General features: G+C 42.4%; 1 protein-coding gene and 1 long non-coding RNA gene across 9 annotated transcripts in view; one reads left to right on the top strand and one right to left on the bottom strand.

Moving 5' to 3' along the window:
- LOC144336394 (uncharacterized) overlaps positions 1 to 14,709 on the top strand; it is a 42,142-nt gene extending 27,433 nt beyond the window's left edge. The window contains exon 4 of the long non-coding RNA XR_013408149.1: positions 14,596 to 14,709. This is a non-coding gene — a long non-coding RNA (uncharacterized LOC144336394). The remainder of the gene's footprint in view (positions 1 to 14,595) is intronic.
- Positions 1 to 18,024, bottom strand: part of ABHD3 (abhydrolase domain containing 3, phospholipase) — a 47,073-nt gene that overhangs the window by 7,296 nt on the left and 21,753 nt on the right. For 5 of the 8 annotated variants that reach the window (XR_013408147.1, XR_013408146.1, XR_013408148.1 and 2 more), the window contains exons 5-8: positions 9,095 to 9,207; positions 4,326 to 4,499; positions 1,613 to 1,661; positions 1,369 to 1,534 (exon numbers count right to left, since the gene is read on the bottom strand). Coding sequence is in view for 5 of the 8 variants with exons in the window: in XM_015121648.3 (XP_014977134.1) it covers positions 1,369 to 1,534; positions 1,613 to 1,661; positions 4,326 to 4,499; positions 9,095 to 9,207 (502 nt within the window). In the remaining 3 variants the exon portion in view is untranslated. Of the gene's footprint in view, positions 1 to 1,368; positions 1,535 to 1,612; positions 1,662 to 4,325; positions 4,500 to 8,654; positions 9,208 to 14,018; positions 14,111 to 18,024 lie in introns of all 8 variants that reach the window. The other 3 variants (XM_077974796.1, XM_077974797.1, XM_015121649.3) reach the window with 2 other exon arrangements.

Below are 18,024 nucleotides of genomic sequence, written 5' to 3'. Positions count from 1 at the left end.
GTGTGGGCCAGGCTGCTCCCTATCTTTGTCATCAAATTTCATATTTCTTGACATAAGCAAGCAGGAAAGTTGGCCGGGCATGGTGGCTCATGCCTGTAATCCCAGCACTCTGGGAGGCCGAGGTGGGTGGATCGCCTGAGGTCAGGAGTTCAAGACCAGCCTGGCCAACATAGTGAAACCTCATCTCTATTAAAAATACAAAAATTAGCCAGGCATGGTGGCGGGCACCTGTAATCCCAGCTACTTGGGAGGCTGAGGCAGGAGAATTGCTTGAACCCGAGAGGCAGAGGTTGTAGTAAGCAGAGATTTTGCCACTGCACTCCAGCCTGGGTGATAGAGCGAGACTCCATCTCAAAAAAGAAAAAAAAAAGAAAGCAGTAAAGTTTAGGCTGGGTGTGGTGGCTCACGCCTGTAATCCCAGCACTTTGGGAGAACCAGGCAGGCGAATCACCTGAGGTCAGGAGTTCAAGACCAGCATGACCAACACGGTGAAACCCTGTCTCTACGAAAATACAAAATTAGCGAGGCATGATGGCGGGTTCCTGTAATCCCAGCTCCTTGCGAGGCTGAGGAGGGAGAATTGCTTGAACCCAGGAGGTGGAGGTTGCAGTGAGCCGAGATCATGCCTTTGTATTCCAGCCTGGGTGACAGAGTGAGAAAGAAAGCAGGAAAGTTTATTTTTGAATAATTTTCTTTTTTTAAGAGACAGGGTCTCACTCTGTTGTTCAGGCTGGAGTGCAGTGGCATGATCATAGCTCACTGCAGCCTCAAACTTCTGGGCTCAAGTGATTCTCCCACCTCAGCCTCCCAAGTATGTGGGACTACAGGCACACACCACCATGCCCAGCTAACTAATTTTCTTTTATACAGTATTCCAGGGAAAAGGAAAGAATGTTTCTCTTCAAATATGACCTTCTAGTCCAAATATGCTTCACTAATTGAGATAATCAAAGCCACTGTGTTTATAAAGTCTCAAATTCTTTTCCAGCTTAAAAGGGAAGAAAAACTTCAAATTTTTCTGTATAGGAACCTCAGGAAGAAGAGGCAAGTGATGACAATATTCTCTTGAGGCAAAAAGACTGTAACATAATCTTTCCAAAGAACAGTGTATTTGATAAGAAGGAAAGGTTATAAAAATGAGAACAAGCAAAACAGTGAGTCATAATTTGTTCTGAGCTTCTCACAACGGACTAGATAAGGGTCTGTGAAAATATTTAAGTGATCTGAGACATTTAGATACTATGTTATGAGTATCTAGTTTTTTAAGTAATGGAAATGACACATTTTCTTACTACTATATTTTCTTAAAAAGAACAATATATTAAAAGTTAATTCATGTCAAAATATATAGAAATATGTTAATTTTACCATGACTGGGTGAGAAAACATCATCCACAGAATTTAGACACAATACTGGAATTCCTACTGACGTCAGTCTACGACTTGGACTGGCATCAGTATAATAATCATCAATTGTCCGGTATCCAAACATGACTGAAGTGAATCGCTTATCAAACTCTCTGATGGATTTAGCCTGAAACACAAAAACAAATTATATCTAGTCTTGCCTCAAAAGAAGAAATAAAAGTATTACATAAAGTTTCTCTCCTACCTTCATGACATGATCCATATCAACTTGTTTTACAAACATATGTCGGTGCCTGGAACGAAAGAATTTCAGAAGTAAAAATCAAGGTCATTCCAACTCCATCATACTAAAAAGACTTAAAAACAAACTACTAAACAGCCTAGCACAGGGCACAAAGTTGGCACTCAATAAATATTTGCTTAATCAGGTATGGCAAGATTAGTATAATAATGTTTGTGCTGAAGATATTTTCTTCAAGTACTTTTTTTTTTTTTTCTTTTTTGAGACAGGGTCTTGCTTTGTCACCCAGGCTGGAGTGTAGTGGCATGATCACGGCTCACTGCACCTTCCATCTCTGGGCTTTAGTGATTCTCCCACTGCAGCCCCAAAGTAGCTGGGACTACAGGTGTGTGCCACCACGCCCCACCAATTTTGTGTTTTGGGTTTTTTTTTTGTATTTTTTGTAGAGAGAGGGTTTCGCCATGTTACCCAGGCTGGTCTCGAACTCTTGGACTCAAGGGATCCACCCTCTGCGGCCTCCCAAAGTGCTGGGATTATAGGCATGAGCCACCTTGCCTGGCCTGGTAAAATCTAATCCAGTGTTGGATGTCAACTTCCAGGATAACTATGGTTTTCAGTAAGTCATGTGCAAATCAACAGTACTTTTCAAGTTTATATTTATTAATTCACTTAAAAGTATGTGTAACAGCTCATAAAAAAAAAAAAGATTATGTGCATTGCATGCCTGTATCAAAATATCTCAAGTACCCCATAAATATATACCCCTACTATGTACTCACAGAAATTAAAAATTTTTTAAAATTAAATAAAGAAATAAGCAAACAGAAACATCTCTGCTGGGCGTGGGGCTCAGGTCTGTAGTCCTAGCACTTTGGGAGGCTGCGGTGGATGGATTGCCTGAGTTCAGGAGTTCGAGACCAGCCTGCGCAACATGGCAAAACCCCGTCTCTACAAAACATAAAATAATTAGCCAGGTGTGGTGGTATGTGCCTGTACCCCCAGCTACTTGAGAGGCTGAGATGGGAGGCTCACTTGAGCCTAGGAGGTTCAGGCTGCAGTGAGCCATGATCATACCACTGCACTCCAGGGTGGGCAACAGAGAGAGACCCTGTCTTAAAAAAAAAAAAAGAAAGAAAGAAAGAAAACAGAAAATACACAAACAATTCCAGAGAAAACTAATGCAAAGACAGTATTTTGGTAGTATAAGAACTGTGAGGGCTGAGATTATCTAAGTGAACTGCATTATCCTGTCTCTAAAACATACTATGCTCATAAGCACACCCTTAAGCAGCCGTATTATTCAGCAATGAAAGTACTTAATACATTACTTATTATGCAGAAAAGACTTAGGTATTATTAAGATTAGCAACAAGTAGAAATCCAGGGAAACAGCCCATCACACACTTAACACATTCCATACTAACATTTTTAGTCTTTTAGAATAATTTAAAATGGTGATTAGAATAGTAACCTTCAATAGTGTGTCTTCACTAAAAATGGGGCACATACTTTAGGGGTTGTATAAGATAATCCACTGGGGTTCACAAAGGAAACATTACAACTTTTAGCTATATTTTTAACTTATGATTGAATTTTAACTTATACTTACATTTTTTATTTATATGCATTTACAACAAAGATAATATTTTGGTACAGTAGTAAATTTATTCAGTGTATAAATACATATACATATATTGGTAGTATTATGCTTTAAACTTTTTTATTGTTGGGGCACGTAATCAAAACATTTGGAGACAACAGGATTTTTTTTTTTTTTTTTTTTTTTTGAGACAGAGTCTTGCTCTGTCACCCAGATTGGAGTGCAGTGGCATGATCTCGGCTCACTGCAACCTCCGCCTCCTGGGTTCAAGAGATTCTCCTGCCTCAACCTCCTGAATAGCTGGGACTACAGGCGTGCACCACCATGCCTAGCTAATTTTTTTGTATTTTTAGTAGAGATGGGGTTTCGCCATGTTGGCCAGGATGGTCTTGATCTCCTGACCTTGTGATCCCTCCGCCTCGGCCTCCCAAAGTGCTGGGATTACAGGTGTGAGCCACCGGGCCCAGCCCTGGAGACAACAGATTTTTTTTTTTTTTTTTTTTTTTTTTTGAGACGGAGTCTCGCTCTGTCGCCCAGGCTGGAGTGCTGTGGCCGGATCTCAGCTCACTGCAAGCTCTGCCTCCCGGGTTCACGCCATTCTCCTGCCTCAGCCTCCAGAGTAGCTGGGACTACAGGCGCCCGCCACCTCGCCCGGCTAGTTTTTTGTATTTTTTAGTAGAGACGGGGTTTCACCGTGTTAGCCAGGATGGTCTCGATCTCCTGACCTTGTGATCCGCCCGTCTCGGCCTCCCAAAGTGCTGGGATTACAGGCTTGAGCCACCGCGCCCGGCCAGATTTTTTTTTTTTGAGATAGAGTTTCGATCTTGTTGCCCAGGCTGGAGTGCAATGGTGCAATCTTGGCTCACCGCAACCTCCACCTCCCAGGTTCAAGCGAGTCTCCTACCTCAGCCTTCCTAGTAGCTGGGATTACAGGCATGTGCCACCACGCCCGGCTAATTTTGTATTTTTAGTAGAGACGGGGTTTCTCCACGTTGGTCAGGCTGGTCTCGAACTCCCGACCTCAGGTGATCCGCCCGCCTCGGCCTCCCAAAGTGCTGGGATTATAGGCATGAGCCACGGCGCCTGGTGAGATAACAGATTTTAAAGATGACTCACTTATTAACTGAAGACTGAAGGCAGGTTGTCAAATAGTAATTAAAAAGCAGCCAGTTCAGTGGTTTCTCCAATGACTCTGAGCAAGCGAAGGTGTTCCAACCAACGGAAAAAGTTGCAGCTGCCATCAAAGGAGTTTTAGACCCAATTTTGCCCAGGTAATTTAGAAGCAGCATTCTAAAATGGGGAGAAACAGGCAACGCAGTGATTAATTTGTTATATCACACAGGACATCCATTTCTAACTACAGACTTTATGTTAACTATGGAGAAGAAAAATATAAACTAGTGTTTAAGTCCTCTACCATGGAAAAGCATGCAAACATCTTCATTCTTTCCTTATATTCATATATTTATTTGTCTTGCAGTCAACTATGTGGTGAATGGGACAAATCATAGTTATTCCTTATATATGGATCCTATGAAGTCAAACATAAGAGAAATCCACCCTAAGAGAGGTTTTCAAATGTGACTGCATGCTGGAATCACCCAGAGTATTTTTTTTGTGTATGTGTGTGCTTTTCTGAGAGAGTCTCGCTCTGTCGCCCAGGCTGGAGTGCAGTGGTGTGATCTCAGCCCTCTGCAACCTCCACCTCCTGGGTTCAAGCGATTCTCCTGCCCCAGCCTCCCGAGTAGCTGGGATTACAGGCATGCATCACCACGCCTTGTTAATTTTTTGTATTTTTAGTAGAGACAGGGTTTCATCGTGTTGACCAGGCTGGTTTTGAACTCCTGACCTCAAGTGATCTGCACACCTCGGCCTCCCAAAGTGCTAAGATTACAGCCTTTGCACCTGGCCCTGTTTTTCTTTCTTTCTTTCTCTCTCTCCTTTTTTTTTTTTTTTTTTTTGAGATAGGCTCTGTAGCCCAGGCTGGAGTGCAGTGACATAATCACACCTTAGGGCAGCCTTGATCTCCTAGGCTAAGTGATCCTCTCACCTTACCCTCCCCAGTATCTGGGACTCAAAAAAAGAACTTTTTTTTTTTTTTTTTTAAATAGAGATGAGGTCTCACTATCTTGCTCAGGCTGGTCTCTAGCTCCTGGGGAGTTTGTAAATGACTACTGATGTCTAGGTCTCACCCTGAGAGATTGTGAGTTAACTGGTCTGGATCGCTACCCTAGCTGCCAAGGATCCTTGCACCCTGTGGCAAGTTTCTAAATCGCTCTCTAGTCTAGACTTTCTGAGCTGTAAGTAACTTGTTTTCTCTTTCTATTCCTGTTATTTGTCCTTATTTCCTAACACATATTTTCTTCTTTTCTTTTTGTTCTATTAATTTTCTTGATTCTAGGCTAATTCTATTTTGGTAAGAGAGACCATAATCATGTCTAATCTACATAAACAATGTTGAAAATCTAAAGTTTAACGCTGCCAAGTAACAGGATGATATCCTAATTGTTTCTCATTATATTTTTTTGTACTTGATTTCTTCAATTGTCCAGGTTTTGAAATAGGAGAAATGGGTTAAAATTCTCCCTCATTCTTTTTTCCAGTCCAAATGACTTGCAGGGGTGAATGTGATGAAGTTTTAGATGGAAAGTGGACATTTAGCTTTTGAAAATGATCCTTCACAACAACTGAACTAAATGTACACAGTATTGTGGTTCACCAAACCATATATAGGACAATGCTTACTCTTCTGCAAAGGGTTCATTCTAGAGTCCTAGTTTTGGTGGCCCTACTCTTTGATGAGAGGTCAGATATTGTTGGGAGGCTGGTAAAATGCACAAATTCGAAGGGCTTGAAGGGAAACTCACGACTAGGAAGATTCAGAAGTAGATATGACCAAGCAGGTGGGATATATCTTGGTTATTACTCAGAAACAAAATGATGCCAAGATGTTATCCCCAAAAAGACTGTTTTACTTCTATACGAAAAGGACCCTATTTCTCACCAAAAGAAAAAAACAAGCTAAAGAGAGAGAGAGAGAGAGAGAGAGAAATAACCCCTGGATTAAGAGACTTAAAAGGCATACCAATCTCAATGTATAGACTTTTTCTGGCTCCTAACTAAACTAAAACCAAACAAGGCAACAGACTATTTGGGATATGTGAACACTTACTGAATACTGGATGATAGTTTAAAATTAGTGTTAATTTTGTTCAGGTGTAATAATAGTAATATGGTTTTTTTGTTGTTGTTGCTTGTTTTTTAAGATAAACTCCAGCCGGGCACAGTGGCTCATGCCTGTAATCCCAGCACTTTGGGGCGCTGAGGCAGGCAGATCATGAGGTCGGGAGTTTGAGACCAGCCTGGCCAACATAGTGAAACCCCCTCTCTACTAAAAATACAAATATTAGCTGGGCATGGTGGTGGCCACCTGTAATCCCAGCTACTCGTGAGGCTGAAGCAGGAGAATCACTTGAATCCAGGAGGCAGAGGTTGCACTGAGCTACGACCGCACCACTGCACTCCAGCCCAGGTGACAGTGGGAGACTCCGTCTCAACAACAACAACAAAGGTAAACTCCACTGTTTTTTTTTTTTTTTTTGAGATGGAGTTTTGCCCTCGTTGCCCAGGCTAGAGTGCAATAGCACAATGTCGGCTCACTGCAACCTCTGCCTCCCAGGTTCAAGAGATTCTCCTGCTTCAGCCTCCCAAGTAGCTGGGATTACAGGCAAGCACCACCATGCCAGGCTAATTTTGTATTTTTAGTAGAGACGGGGTTTCTCCACATTGGTCAGGCTGGTCTCGAACTCCCAAACTCAGGTGATCCACCTGCCTTGGCCTCCCAAAGTGCTGGGATTATAGGTGTGAGCCACTGCGCCCGGCCTTTTTTTGTGTGTGTTTTTGTGTACGTGAGATGGAGTCTCGCTCTGTCGCCCAGGCTGGAGTGCAGTGGTGTGATCTCAGCCCTCTGCAACCTCCACCTCCTGGGTTCAAGCGATTCTCCTGCCTCAGTCTCCCAAGTAGCTGGGATTATAGGCATGCATCACCACGCCCTGGTAATTTTTTGTATTTTTAGTAGAGACAGGGTTTCATCGTGTTGACCAGGCTGGTTTTGAACTCCTGACCTTAGGTGGTCTGCCTGCCTCAGCTTCTCAAAGAGTTGGGACTACAGGTGTAAGCCACCATGCCTGGCCCACCTTTTAGAGATATCAACTATTTATAAGTGATGTCTGAGATTTGGCTCACAATAATCAGACTTGAGAGGGAAAGGAGGGGTGACACTGATGAAACGAGATGATCCATGAGTTGCTGGCATTTGGCCCCAGGGGCATCAGACTCTATCACAGGGAGTACCCCAGTCCATGGGGCACTAGGCATAAGGATCGTCCACGGACTGTTTTTTTGTGTTGTATCTCCATAAGAAAAAATGTGTCAAGATATAAAACACATCCCCAAGTGGTAAGCCCACTTGGGATCGTGTCACAGTGCTAGGCAACTAGAAGGGGTGCTTCCGTCTAACAATTCACAAGACATTAATATTCAACCAGCTGTAAAGGCTAATGGTCAAGTTCTGCCTTCAGGCACTGAGGCTTCAATGCGGCATCAATAGACATTTCCCACGAGTGTCTGAATAGAGAATCTGACCTGTTTATTTAAGTTCTGGCCTTTAAAAAAGCCAAGCATTTATATGATTAAGGGAAAAGTTCAGCTCTCACCCTGTCCTTTAAGGTTCACATTATGGGGGAAAGGAAAGAGAAGCTAAAGTCTGTCCATTAAGCACAATTCAGAGATGCTGCTTGGGTTTTCTCCATTGATTGAGAGTTCTTCCTTTAGTAGGTCAAGTCAGACCTTCCATGCTAATGTAAGAAATGTATTCTTTTCTTGTTAGTTTTAAGTTTATCAGAATCTAAAAAGCCGTGGCTAAAGGCCTGTTTTTTAGAGTCTATCATTTATAAATGCTGTTTTCTTTTAAAAAAAATTAATTTTTTTTCTTTTTCACAGCCACTGGCTATAGAAAAATGCTGTTCATTTTCAAGTGAATAAACTCCTAAGATGTTCTAAAAACTGAAATGACAGATAAACCAATTATAAAATTATGAAAAAAATATTTTCTAAAGTATTTGCTGATTTAAAAAACTAGTTTTGGACAATGGCTTCGGGAATCGAAAAGCATAGTAAAATTTCAGACAATAAAAGTTTTGGATTTCCTTAAGCTCACCATCAGTAGAACCACCACGAAAAACCCCAAAAACAATTAGTAGAAATAAGCCTAAATAGAAAAGTTCCAAATAAGCCCCAAAGTAATGGCAAGCAGCACAAATGACAATATCCATATGCTTAAAATAGCAGCTGGAGTAGGGGGTTAACAAAACTTCAGTTTCTAGGAGTGCACTCCACAGTAGGTCCATTTGCCCAGCAACAAAACAAAACAAAACAAAATACCACCTGGGGAAAAATAATTTTGAAGGCCACTGCAGCTGGAGAGAGCAATAAGTGATTATTTCTGTAACTGGAGTGATGAAAGTCATGCTACAAGTTCAGCTTCAAAACGCAGCTCCAGGGATGGCTGGGAGTGCGTCAGGAATCAGAAGGTCAACACGGCAGCCGGTGAGTGATGCAATCGACTTCATGGGCTTCAGACAAGCCTTCAGGCTCACAAAATCCGCAGTCACAGAGACCCGTAGTTAAGAAAAATATTAAAATTCACCTGAATTAATTCTTTCCTTTCTTTGTTCATTCAACCACATTTAATAAATAAAATACGATAAACATAATCAGACATGTATTTAAAAAGTGTCCATATGGCTAGCTTATAGTCCTCTCAAAGAGACAGCCAATAAAATAGCTTCCCTCTCAGAGATTATTTTAGAAAGGGAAAACCTTACCCTCCCATTGAAACCCCTGCTGCCAGGAAAGGAGCAGAAGGGTACAGGCTGTGTACATGGTGAATAACTGTCTCCAAGTCTTCAGTGTTAGCACAACAGTAAGTCCTTGGCGTCTGGAAGTAGTGACAAGTAAAGCACAAAAATTAGAACGTGAGGTTAATGATTTGTAAAATGCAGAAATGTAAACAGGAGCAAGAAGTCATACATATGAGAAAATAACCTTTGCACGTACTGTAGTATTAATAATTTATAATTTTCCTGTCTTGCAGTGCACATATATGCCATTTAAAGTCAGCACAGTTAGAGTTGGCACTAACAAAAAGACCATGAACATGCAAGGAAGGCTTGATGCAGATGGGGCAAGACCAATACAAATACCTTAAATTTTACTACCATACGCAAATGTGTCTCTAGCTTAACCAGAGCAGTTTAGGAAAAAAAACCAGGGAATTATGCTTCTATTAAACAAAGAACAACCTGTAACCCCAAAGCCAAAAATAACTGTTTTTTTTTGTTGTTGTTGTTGTTTTTGGTAAGACAGGGTCTTGTACTGTCACTCAGGCTAGAGTGCAGTACCATGATCACAGCTCATTGCAGGCTTGGCCTCCCAGGCTCAAGCAATCCTCTGACCTCAAACTCCCAAGTAGCTGGAACCACAGGTACAGGCCACCACAAACAGAGAATTTTTAAAAAATGTTTTGTAGAGACAGGGGGTCTTGCTATGTTGTCCAGGCTGGTCTTGAACTCCTAGGTTCCAGCGATTCACCTGCTTTGGCCTCCCAAAGTGTTCAGATTATAGGCATGAGCCTGTGCCTGGCCCAAAGTAACTTTAAAAATATTATTTATTTTTGAGATGGAGTTTCGCTCTGTTGCCCAGGCTGGAGTGCAGTGGTGTGATCTTAGCTCACTGTAACCTCTGCCTCCTAGGTTCAAGTGATTCTCCTGCCTCAGTCCCCTGAGTAGTTGGGGTTACAGACACCCACCACCATGCCCAGCTAATTTTTGCATTTTTGGTAGAGATGGGATTTCACCATGTGGACCAGGCTGATCTTGAACCCCTGACCTCAAGTGATCTGCCCACCTCAGCCTCCCAAAGTGCTGGGATTACAGGTGTGAGCCACCATGCCCGGCCTATTGTTTTTGTATTTTTCGTAGAGACAGGGTTTCACCATGTTGGCCAGGCTGGTCTGGAACTCTTGACCTCAAATGATCTGCCCACCCCAACCTCCCACAGTGCTGAGATTACAGGCGTGAGCCACTGTGCCCGGCCAAATATTTTCTTTTCTAATAGTATGTATATACAGATAGCCTCAGCTGTACTACTGCAGTAGACACTTAAAATGTTAAAATATGTAAAGTTGATCATGCTGCAATATATAATGCATCTAAACAAATGGTTTTCATGTGAACATCATCAATAACGGCTCTGTAGCAGAGGAGCAGAAAAGCATCATGGATACTTTACTTGAGATCTGGGAGGAGGGGGCAATCCTCTCTGTAGAATACATGTGAGTGTGTGTGTGTCAGAATTAAGTATATGTGGGGCCAGGCGCAATGGCTCAAGCCTGTAATCCCAGCACTTTGGGAGGCTGAGACCGGCGGATCACGAGGTCAGGAGATCGAGACCATCCTGGCTAACACCGTGAAACCCCGTCTCTACTAAAAAATACAAAAAACTAGCCGGGCAAGGTGGCGGGTGCCTGTAGTCCCAGCTACTCTGGAGGCTGAGGCAGGAGAATGGCATAAACCCGGGAGGCGGAGCTTGCAGTGAGCTGAGATCCAGCCACTGCACTCCAGCCTGGGTGACACAGCGAGACTCCGTCTCAAAAAAAAAAAAAAAAAAAAAAAAAAAGAAGAAGAATTAAGTATATGTGAGAAAAAATAACCAGAAATTTAATAACAAGGAGGGGAATCTGGTAACATTACTTTAAGAAAACATGGAAACTAGTTATCTACACCACCCAATTTCATTATGTCAATAAACCATGATCATACCAGGAAGGTTTTGTATTACCCAATGTTCAATCACTAATGAGTAGCCTGAGAAAATTATAATTTTTAACAATTGCCTCAGTTAAACTCATCCCTAAAACACAGCCTATTCCCTACTGGCATCTTTTTGATATCTGCAAATATGTGACTCTCCGAAAGAAAAACGTTAACCTGACAATATTTTCCATGGCTAACATTTATTGAAACATTAAATTTGTGTCCACAAAACCCTGAGGAAGACTCCAGTGTTTCTATTTTATAAATGAGGAAACTGAATTGAGAGGTTAAATAACTCCTGTAACATCTTAACAGCTAATAAGTGACTATGCTCAGATACTTTAAAAAAAAAAAAACTTTGTGATTGAATGCACTTCAATCACAAAGGGGAGCACAAATTCAATGTAAAATCTAAATAGAAAATATTTTATACTAGGCTCATTCATAGTGACTTCAGAATTTGTCATGAGAACCTGGGTGATGAAATCATCCTTACTCAGCATTTTGATTGCAGGTGAGTCTATTCACACTGCACAGCTTTAAAATTTCTGAATTATTTATGAATAGTCCCCAACATATATTGCTATTATACAGGCTTTAACTATATGTGTATATGTAAGAATGCATACATATAGACACAGAGTTAGGGCATAAGAAAAATGCCCTAAGGAAAACTGCTAGGATCACAGAATCTTTATGTCAAAAGGACCATAGATGTCACTTGGTTTCTTATTTGTACATAAGGAAATTAAGGCCCAGCAAGGTTGAGTAATTTGCCAAAGGTCACAAATTAGCAGAGGCTGCATTATATGTTTGTAGTAAGAACCTAATTCTTGTAAAGCACCAGGGTTCCATGAGGTATAGAGTGAATCAATCAATATCTGGTACCCTCAGATACAGGGACTGAGTTTTCCCTAAATGTTTTTCTCCAAATAGATTGCATTAAGATCAATACTGATGATATTGCCAATGAAGGAGTGTGGATTTCTGGCACTGCCTTCATTCCAGACAAAGCACTATACAATCTGATATGTTATTTTCTTTTATAATAGTATAGCCATATAGCCCCAGCTGTGCTACACTGCAATAGACACTTAAAATGTTAAAATATGTAAAGCTAGGCAGGTGTAGTGCCGTATGCCTGTAGTCCCAGCTACTCGGGAGGCTGAGATGGGCTGATCGCTTGAGCCCAGCAGTTTGAGAGCACCCTGGGCAACACAGCAAGACCCTCGTCTCTTAAAAAAAAAAAAAAAAAAAAAACGGAATTAGCCAGGTGTGGTAGAGGATCACCTGAGACTGGGAGGTAGAGGCTGCCGTGAGCTGTGATCATGACACTGCACTCCAGCCTTGGTGACAGATTGAGACTGTCTCAAAATGAATAAACAAACTATATAAAGCTCCTTATGCCTCAATACATAATGATCCAATGGTATAGACTGACAGTTTCCAGAACTCTGAAACTCAGCAAATCTGGAACCTTTCCATCATAGTCAGCCTCCTGCTAGCTCCTCCCCTGGCTTCCCCAGTGGCTCTGCTAGCTTTCCATTTCCTACCTAGTCACTGTCACTTTTCCCCCAACCCCAAATGCAGGTAGGTATTCATTCCCAAAAGTTTTGTCTTAGGCTTATATCTGCTTATTTTCTGGTCAATACCCAGTTCTTGAAGCTCTCATCTACTCCCGTATCTTCATCAACCACCTCTCCCCAGTGACTGAACCTAAACCTCCACTGTCACTTTCATCCTCAGCTCCAGATCCAAATTTCCAGGTTCCAGCAGGCAGCTGCCCTATAATGTTCTACCAGTACTTCAGACTCAAAATGCACAAAGATTAACTCATTTTCGTCTTCATGAAAACTCCCAACGTTTCTCCTAACTTCCCATTTCCCTATATACAGCATTTATTTTCCTAGTTAAAATTGTGGGCGACATGGCCTTCTCCCTCTCCCTTAACCGCATAGCTGATAAACTGCCCAATCCTGTAGCTTCTTCCTTTTCAGTGAAAGGAAACTCCTCTCCACTCTAGTACAGGGCTGGTAAGTTGGCTTCTCGCAAAAGGGCCCCTGAAGCAAGGATGTGAGTGCCAGCAGTTCATTTGGAAGGCGACACCAGGAAGCACCCGCAGGAGAGTGGCAGAGTGAGTCAGGAAAGGCAGGAAGTCAGTAAGAAAAATATACCAGGCAGTTTATGGCTGTGGGCAACTGGGACTCAAGCTCCCTGAGATAGTCTGGGAGACTGTCAAACAAGGCTTACAATGATCCCCACCAGTGGCAAGTGAGCTATTTATCCACCAGTTCCCTTTCAGCCACTGGCTGAAGGCTATCCTGGAGGATGTTAACTCCCCGGTACTTCTGGTCTGCCCTAAGCACAGTTCCAGCAGCTCCAGTGGCTAGAGAATGCCCCCAGTCACAGAGATGCAGGAAGCCCTCAAAAAGGCATACATGGGAATGATAAGTGCCAAGGGGTAAGGATGTAGCACCAGCTGTCTTTGCTACAAGGCCTTTTTGCCTCTCACCTGGACTGCCACAAAACTTCTTAACTGGTTAACTCCCAGATTTTCCTGATAATCATTCACAATCCCACATTCAATGCACTATTAGATTAATCTTCCTAATGAACGCTTCCAGCTGTAATCATGACAGTCTTTCTGCTTAAAATTTCTCATTAGCTTTCCACTGCCTACTGAATTAAGCCTCTGCCAAGCATTCAAGACTTTCCACAATATGATGCCGAGCAACCCTTCCAGCTCTGTGTTTTATTATTTCTCCAATGTACAGACACAGACCAATGGGATACTGTTCTCTTGCCTGCTAGGCCCCTTAATATCCTTGCCACCTGTGTGACCTCCACCTGCCTGGAGTCCTTCGCTGTCAACCCTGCCTGTTGAAATTGTGCATGGAATAAATGCCACAACAAGGCTGTGCATGGTGACTCATACCTGTAATCCCAGCACTTTGGGAGGCTGAGGAGAGCAGATCATTTGAGGTCAAGAGTTCAAGACCAGTTTGGCCAACATGGTGAAACCCCCATCTACCAAAAAATACAAAAGTTAGCCAGGCATAGTGGCGCATGCCTGTAATCCTAACTACTTGGGAGGCTGAGGTGGGAGGATAGATTGAACCCAGGAAGCGGAGGTTGCAGTGAGCCAAGATAATGCCACTGCACTCCAGCCTGGGTGACAGAGTGAGACCCTGTCTCAAAAAAATAAATAAATGTCACAATAGGTGAGACTTGGCCCCTGTCTTTTAGGACCTCACAGCTGTTCTCAATCCTGCTCCTAATTGCCCTGTCCAGCCTGCTCCATGCCCTGTCCTACGTGAGTCTCTGTCACTGTCTTTTCACCTCTAGCTCTGTTAATAAACCCTTGTCAAACTGAACTGACACACAGGACTAAAAGGGAAGAGACCAATTAATAAATTAAGTTCTGATATGCACAACTATGCAGTTCTACCACACAGCCTCTTGCTACTTGATGGGTTCCAACAGGAAACATCATCTGCCTTCCTTCTTCACAGGATCTGAAGTTAGAAATAAGCAGAGCCTACAGAACTTGGGACCCATTAAAGATTCACCCAGAACACACAGCAAAGACACTTAAGGGGCAGTAAACTGAATTGGCAGGCTCTGCAGAAACCGTCTTCAGGCCTGAAGATACAACTGGAAGCTTTTTAGACAAAAGACTCTGTTAAATTCTGTTCCTCGGGCTACTAATGCAACTGGCAGCTATCCTTCCAGTAGATGAAATCACATCTAATCAGAAGAGGGATGAAGGAAGACCTGGGAGGATTCTGCTGGGTGGTGAAACTCCTTCTGGGTGGGCTGAGGATGGGAAAAATGTGAAAAATCCAAAAGAGATATCACTTCCAGCAGATATTTGGACATAAACATTCAATAAGTTAGAATAATTTGATAATAATTACAAACCAAGGTTGTTTAAATTATCCAACTGTGACTATGATCAGAGAGCAATGACACTAATTTATTTATTATCATTATTTTTTATAGAAATGAGGTCTCATTATGTTGCTCAGGCTGGTCTCAAACTCCTGGGCTCAAGCAATCCTCCTGCCTCAGCCTCCCAAAGTACTGGGATTACAGGCGTGAGCCACCATGCCTGGCCAACAACAGTAATTTAATGGCTGAAAGAGGTTAGTTTTAAAAAATGCACTTAAGAGAATGAAATATAATTACTATTATTCATATATAAAAGAAAAACAATAAAGTATATATTTTATATTTACCTATGGACTACATCTAATTTATCCTTCTTAATCAACTAAGGCTTCTTAAAAGCTGACAAACTGATTTCTCCTAACCTGAAAGACAATTTTCTTGTACCAGATTTAGAAAATCTGTTTTAGAATTCTCTTCATTAAAAAAACAATTTTTGACCTAGACTCAAATTTTAAAATTCCCTCTGTTAATCAGGTAGCCAGACTCTCCCTAGCTATTCTTGGAGGAGATTAATTTGCTAATCTGTCGTGGAAGCCATAACTCAGAATCCTTCTCTCTCAGGGCTGGGGTTACCACACTTCCAATGCTGAACTAAGCTATCTAGAATTTTAGTTTTCTGTCCAGCAAAGTGAAAACTGAAAAAGACACATGAATGCCTCGTAAAAAATCATTTACGTTTCATATTTACTTAACTGTAATGTTTGATGATCATCAGGATCTTAGAGCATTTCATTGCGTATTCCTCTCTCAAGTACTTAATGATCTGTACTCAAATATTTGATAAGATGCATTTAAATGAACTCTGTGATTCCTGTGTGGTTGTGGGCCTCCCCAAAATGAATAATCCTTTTAAAACAGGACTAATTACACTCTATAATTGATCTCTACAGTGTAATGTGTTTTTCATTTCACCCATCCCCTGTCCAGTACCTAGTAAACTGCCTAAGTTGTCCCTAGGAAAATTGATTTTATTTTTGGAATATGAGTTAATTAATTAAGGAGTCAGAGAGAAGAAAAATTATTTGCACGTAAGTAAAATCAGCAGTTTAATGAACAATCATCTCACCCAGTCATTGATAGACATATTAAATGACCAACTGTCTAAATTTGCCTGGGAGTTTGCTAATTTTTAAAAACAACTAACCATAAAACAAAGGGTCCCAGGAAATATCCTGGCCAGCTTGGAGGCTGGCCTCTGTGCCACATTCCTGCCAACGCTCCAGATGGCTGCCGTACATGCTCATGATGTCATGTTATACAAGCTACACCAATAAATGAGCAGTTTTGTTAGTGGCTTAGAGCAGGTCAGCCAGGAGTTATTTTCAGTCCAGGCTCCTAAGAGGCAAATCTCGTGACTCACCTGGGTCATGGAGGCTATCACATGCAGGACTACTCGTCAGCTCCCAGGGATTTTCAGCCCTGTTTGCACATTAGACTCTCCAAGGAGTGTTTAAAATAAATTACAGATACTTGGACTCCACCCCAGACCAAATGAATCAGAATCTCTGGGGGTTGGGGTTCAGGGATCAGTACTTTTTGAGATGGAGTTTCGCTCTTGTTGCCCAAGCTGGAGTGCAATGCCACGATCTCAGCTCACCGCAACCTCCGCCTCACAGGTTCAAGCGATTCTCCTGCCTCAGCCTCCCAGTAGCTGGGATTACAGGCATGAGCCACCACGTCTGGCTAATTTTGTATTTTTAGTAGAGATGGGGTTTCTCCATGTTGGTCAGGCTGGTCTGGAACTTCCGACCTCAGGTGATTTGCCCACCTTGGCCTCCTAAAGTGCTGGGATTACAGGTGTGAGCCACCGTGCCCGGCTGTTTTTTTGTTTTTGTTTTTGTGAGACAGAGTCTTGCTCTGTCGCCCAGGATGGAGTGCATTGGCACAGTCTCAGCTCACTGCAACCTCCGTCTCCTGGGTTCAAGCGATTCTCCTGCTTCAGCCTCCTGAGTAGCTGGGATTAGAGCACCCGCCACCATGCCTGGCTAATTTTTGTACTTTTAGTAGAGAAGGGGTTTCACCATGTTGGCCAAGCTGGTCTCAAACTCCTGGCCTCATGCAATCACTCGCCTTGGCCTCTCAAGTGCTGGGATGATAGGTGTGAGCCCCCACACCTGACCAGGGAGCAGTAGTTTTCAGTGCTTCCCAGGGGACTCTAATGGGAGGCCAGAGTTGAGAATCTCTGCACCAAGAGAATAAGTAGGGTGAGAGCTAAGCCAAGAGGAGGCTGCTGCAGTGGTAAAAATGATAAAACCTATCTGGAATGACTTGGGAGAAGGGAAATCTAGTTCTATGTGGGTCTGAACTTCTTGGATTCCTGGAAGTGTATGGGGAAGTACTTCCAAACATCTCATACCTTACAGGATCACCTGACACATATTAAGCATGACAGCTAGCTATTAAATTATTATTTCTAAAACTCTTCCATTATTCAACAAAACATTCTTTCTCTTTTATTTTGAACTTTTTTTTTTTTTTTTTTTTTTTGAGCTAGGTTCTTGCTCTGTTGTCCAGGGTGCAGTGCAGTGGCATGATCATGGCTCCCTGCAGCCTTGACCTCCTGGGCTCAAGCGATCCTCCTGCCTCAACCTCCTGAGTAGCTGGGACTACAGGCACATGCCACCATGCCCATACCCAGCTAATTTTTAAATTTTTTTGTAGAGATAAGGTCTCATTATGTTGCCCAGGCTGGTCTCCAACTCCTGGGCTCAAGTGATCTTCTGGCTTGACCTCCTAAAGTGCTGGGATTACAGATGTGAGCCACCACGCCTGGCCACAATCTTCTACATTTAAAATTTTTGTTATTATTGGACTGGACCCATCAATGTTGGGAGAAAATTCTCAAGGATTAAATGTGTTCACACCTACACCTGGCTGAGACCAGCCTTTTTGGGTTGTTACATAGATGAAGGTAAGGGGAGCAGGGACAGGTTATTTTGAAGCACTTAGGAAAGGGCCAACTTGGGTGGAACAGTATGTCCAGTAGTGAG

Source organism: Macaca mulatta, chromosome 18, assembly GCF_049350105.2.
Source record: "Macaca mulatta isolate MMU2019108-1 chromosome 18, T2T-MMU8v2.0, whole genome shotgun sequence".
NCBI lineage: Eukaryota > Metazoa > Chordata > Mammalia > Primates > Cercopithecidae > Macaca > Macaca mulatta.
Note: the sequence above shows the minus strand (reverse complement) of the source record. Positions and strands in the feature narration are given on the sequence as shown.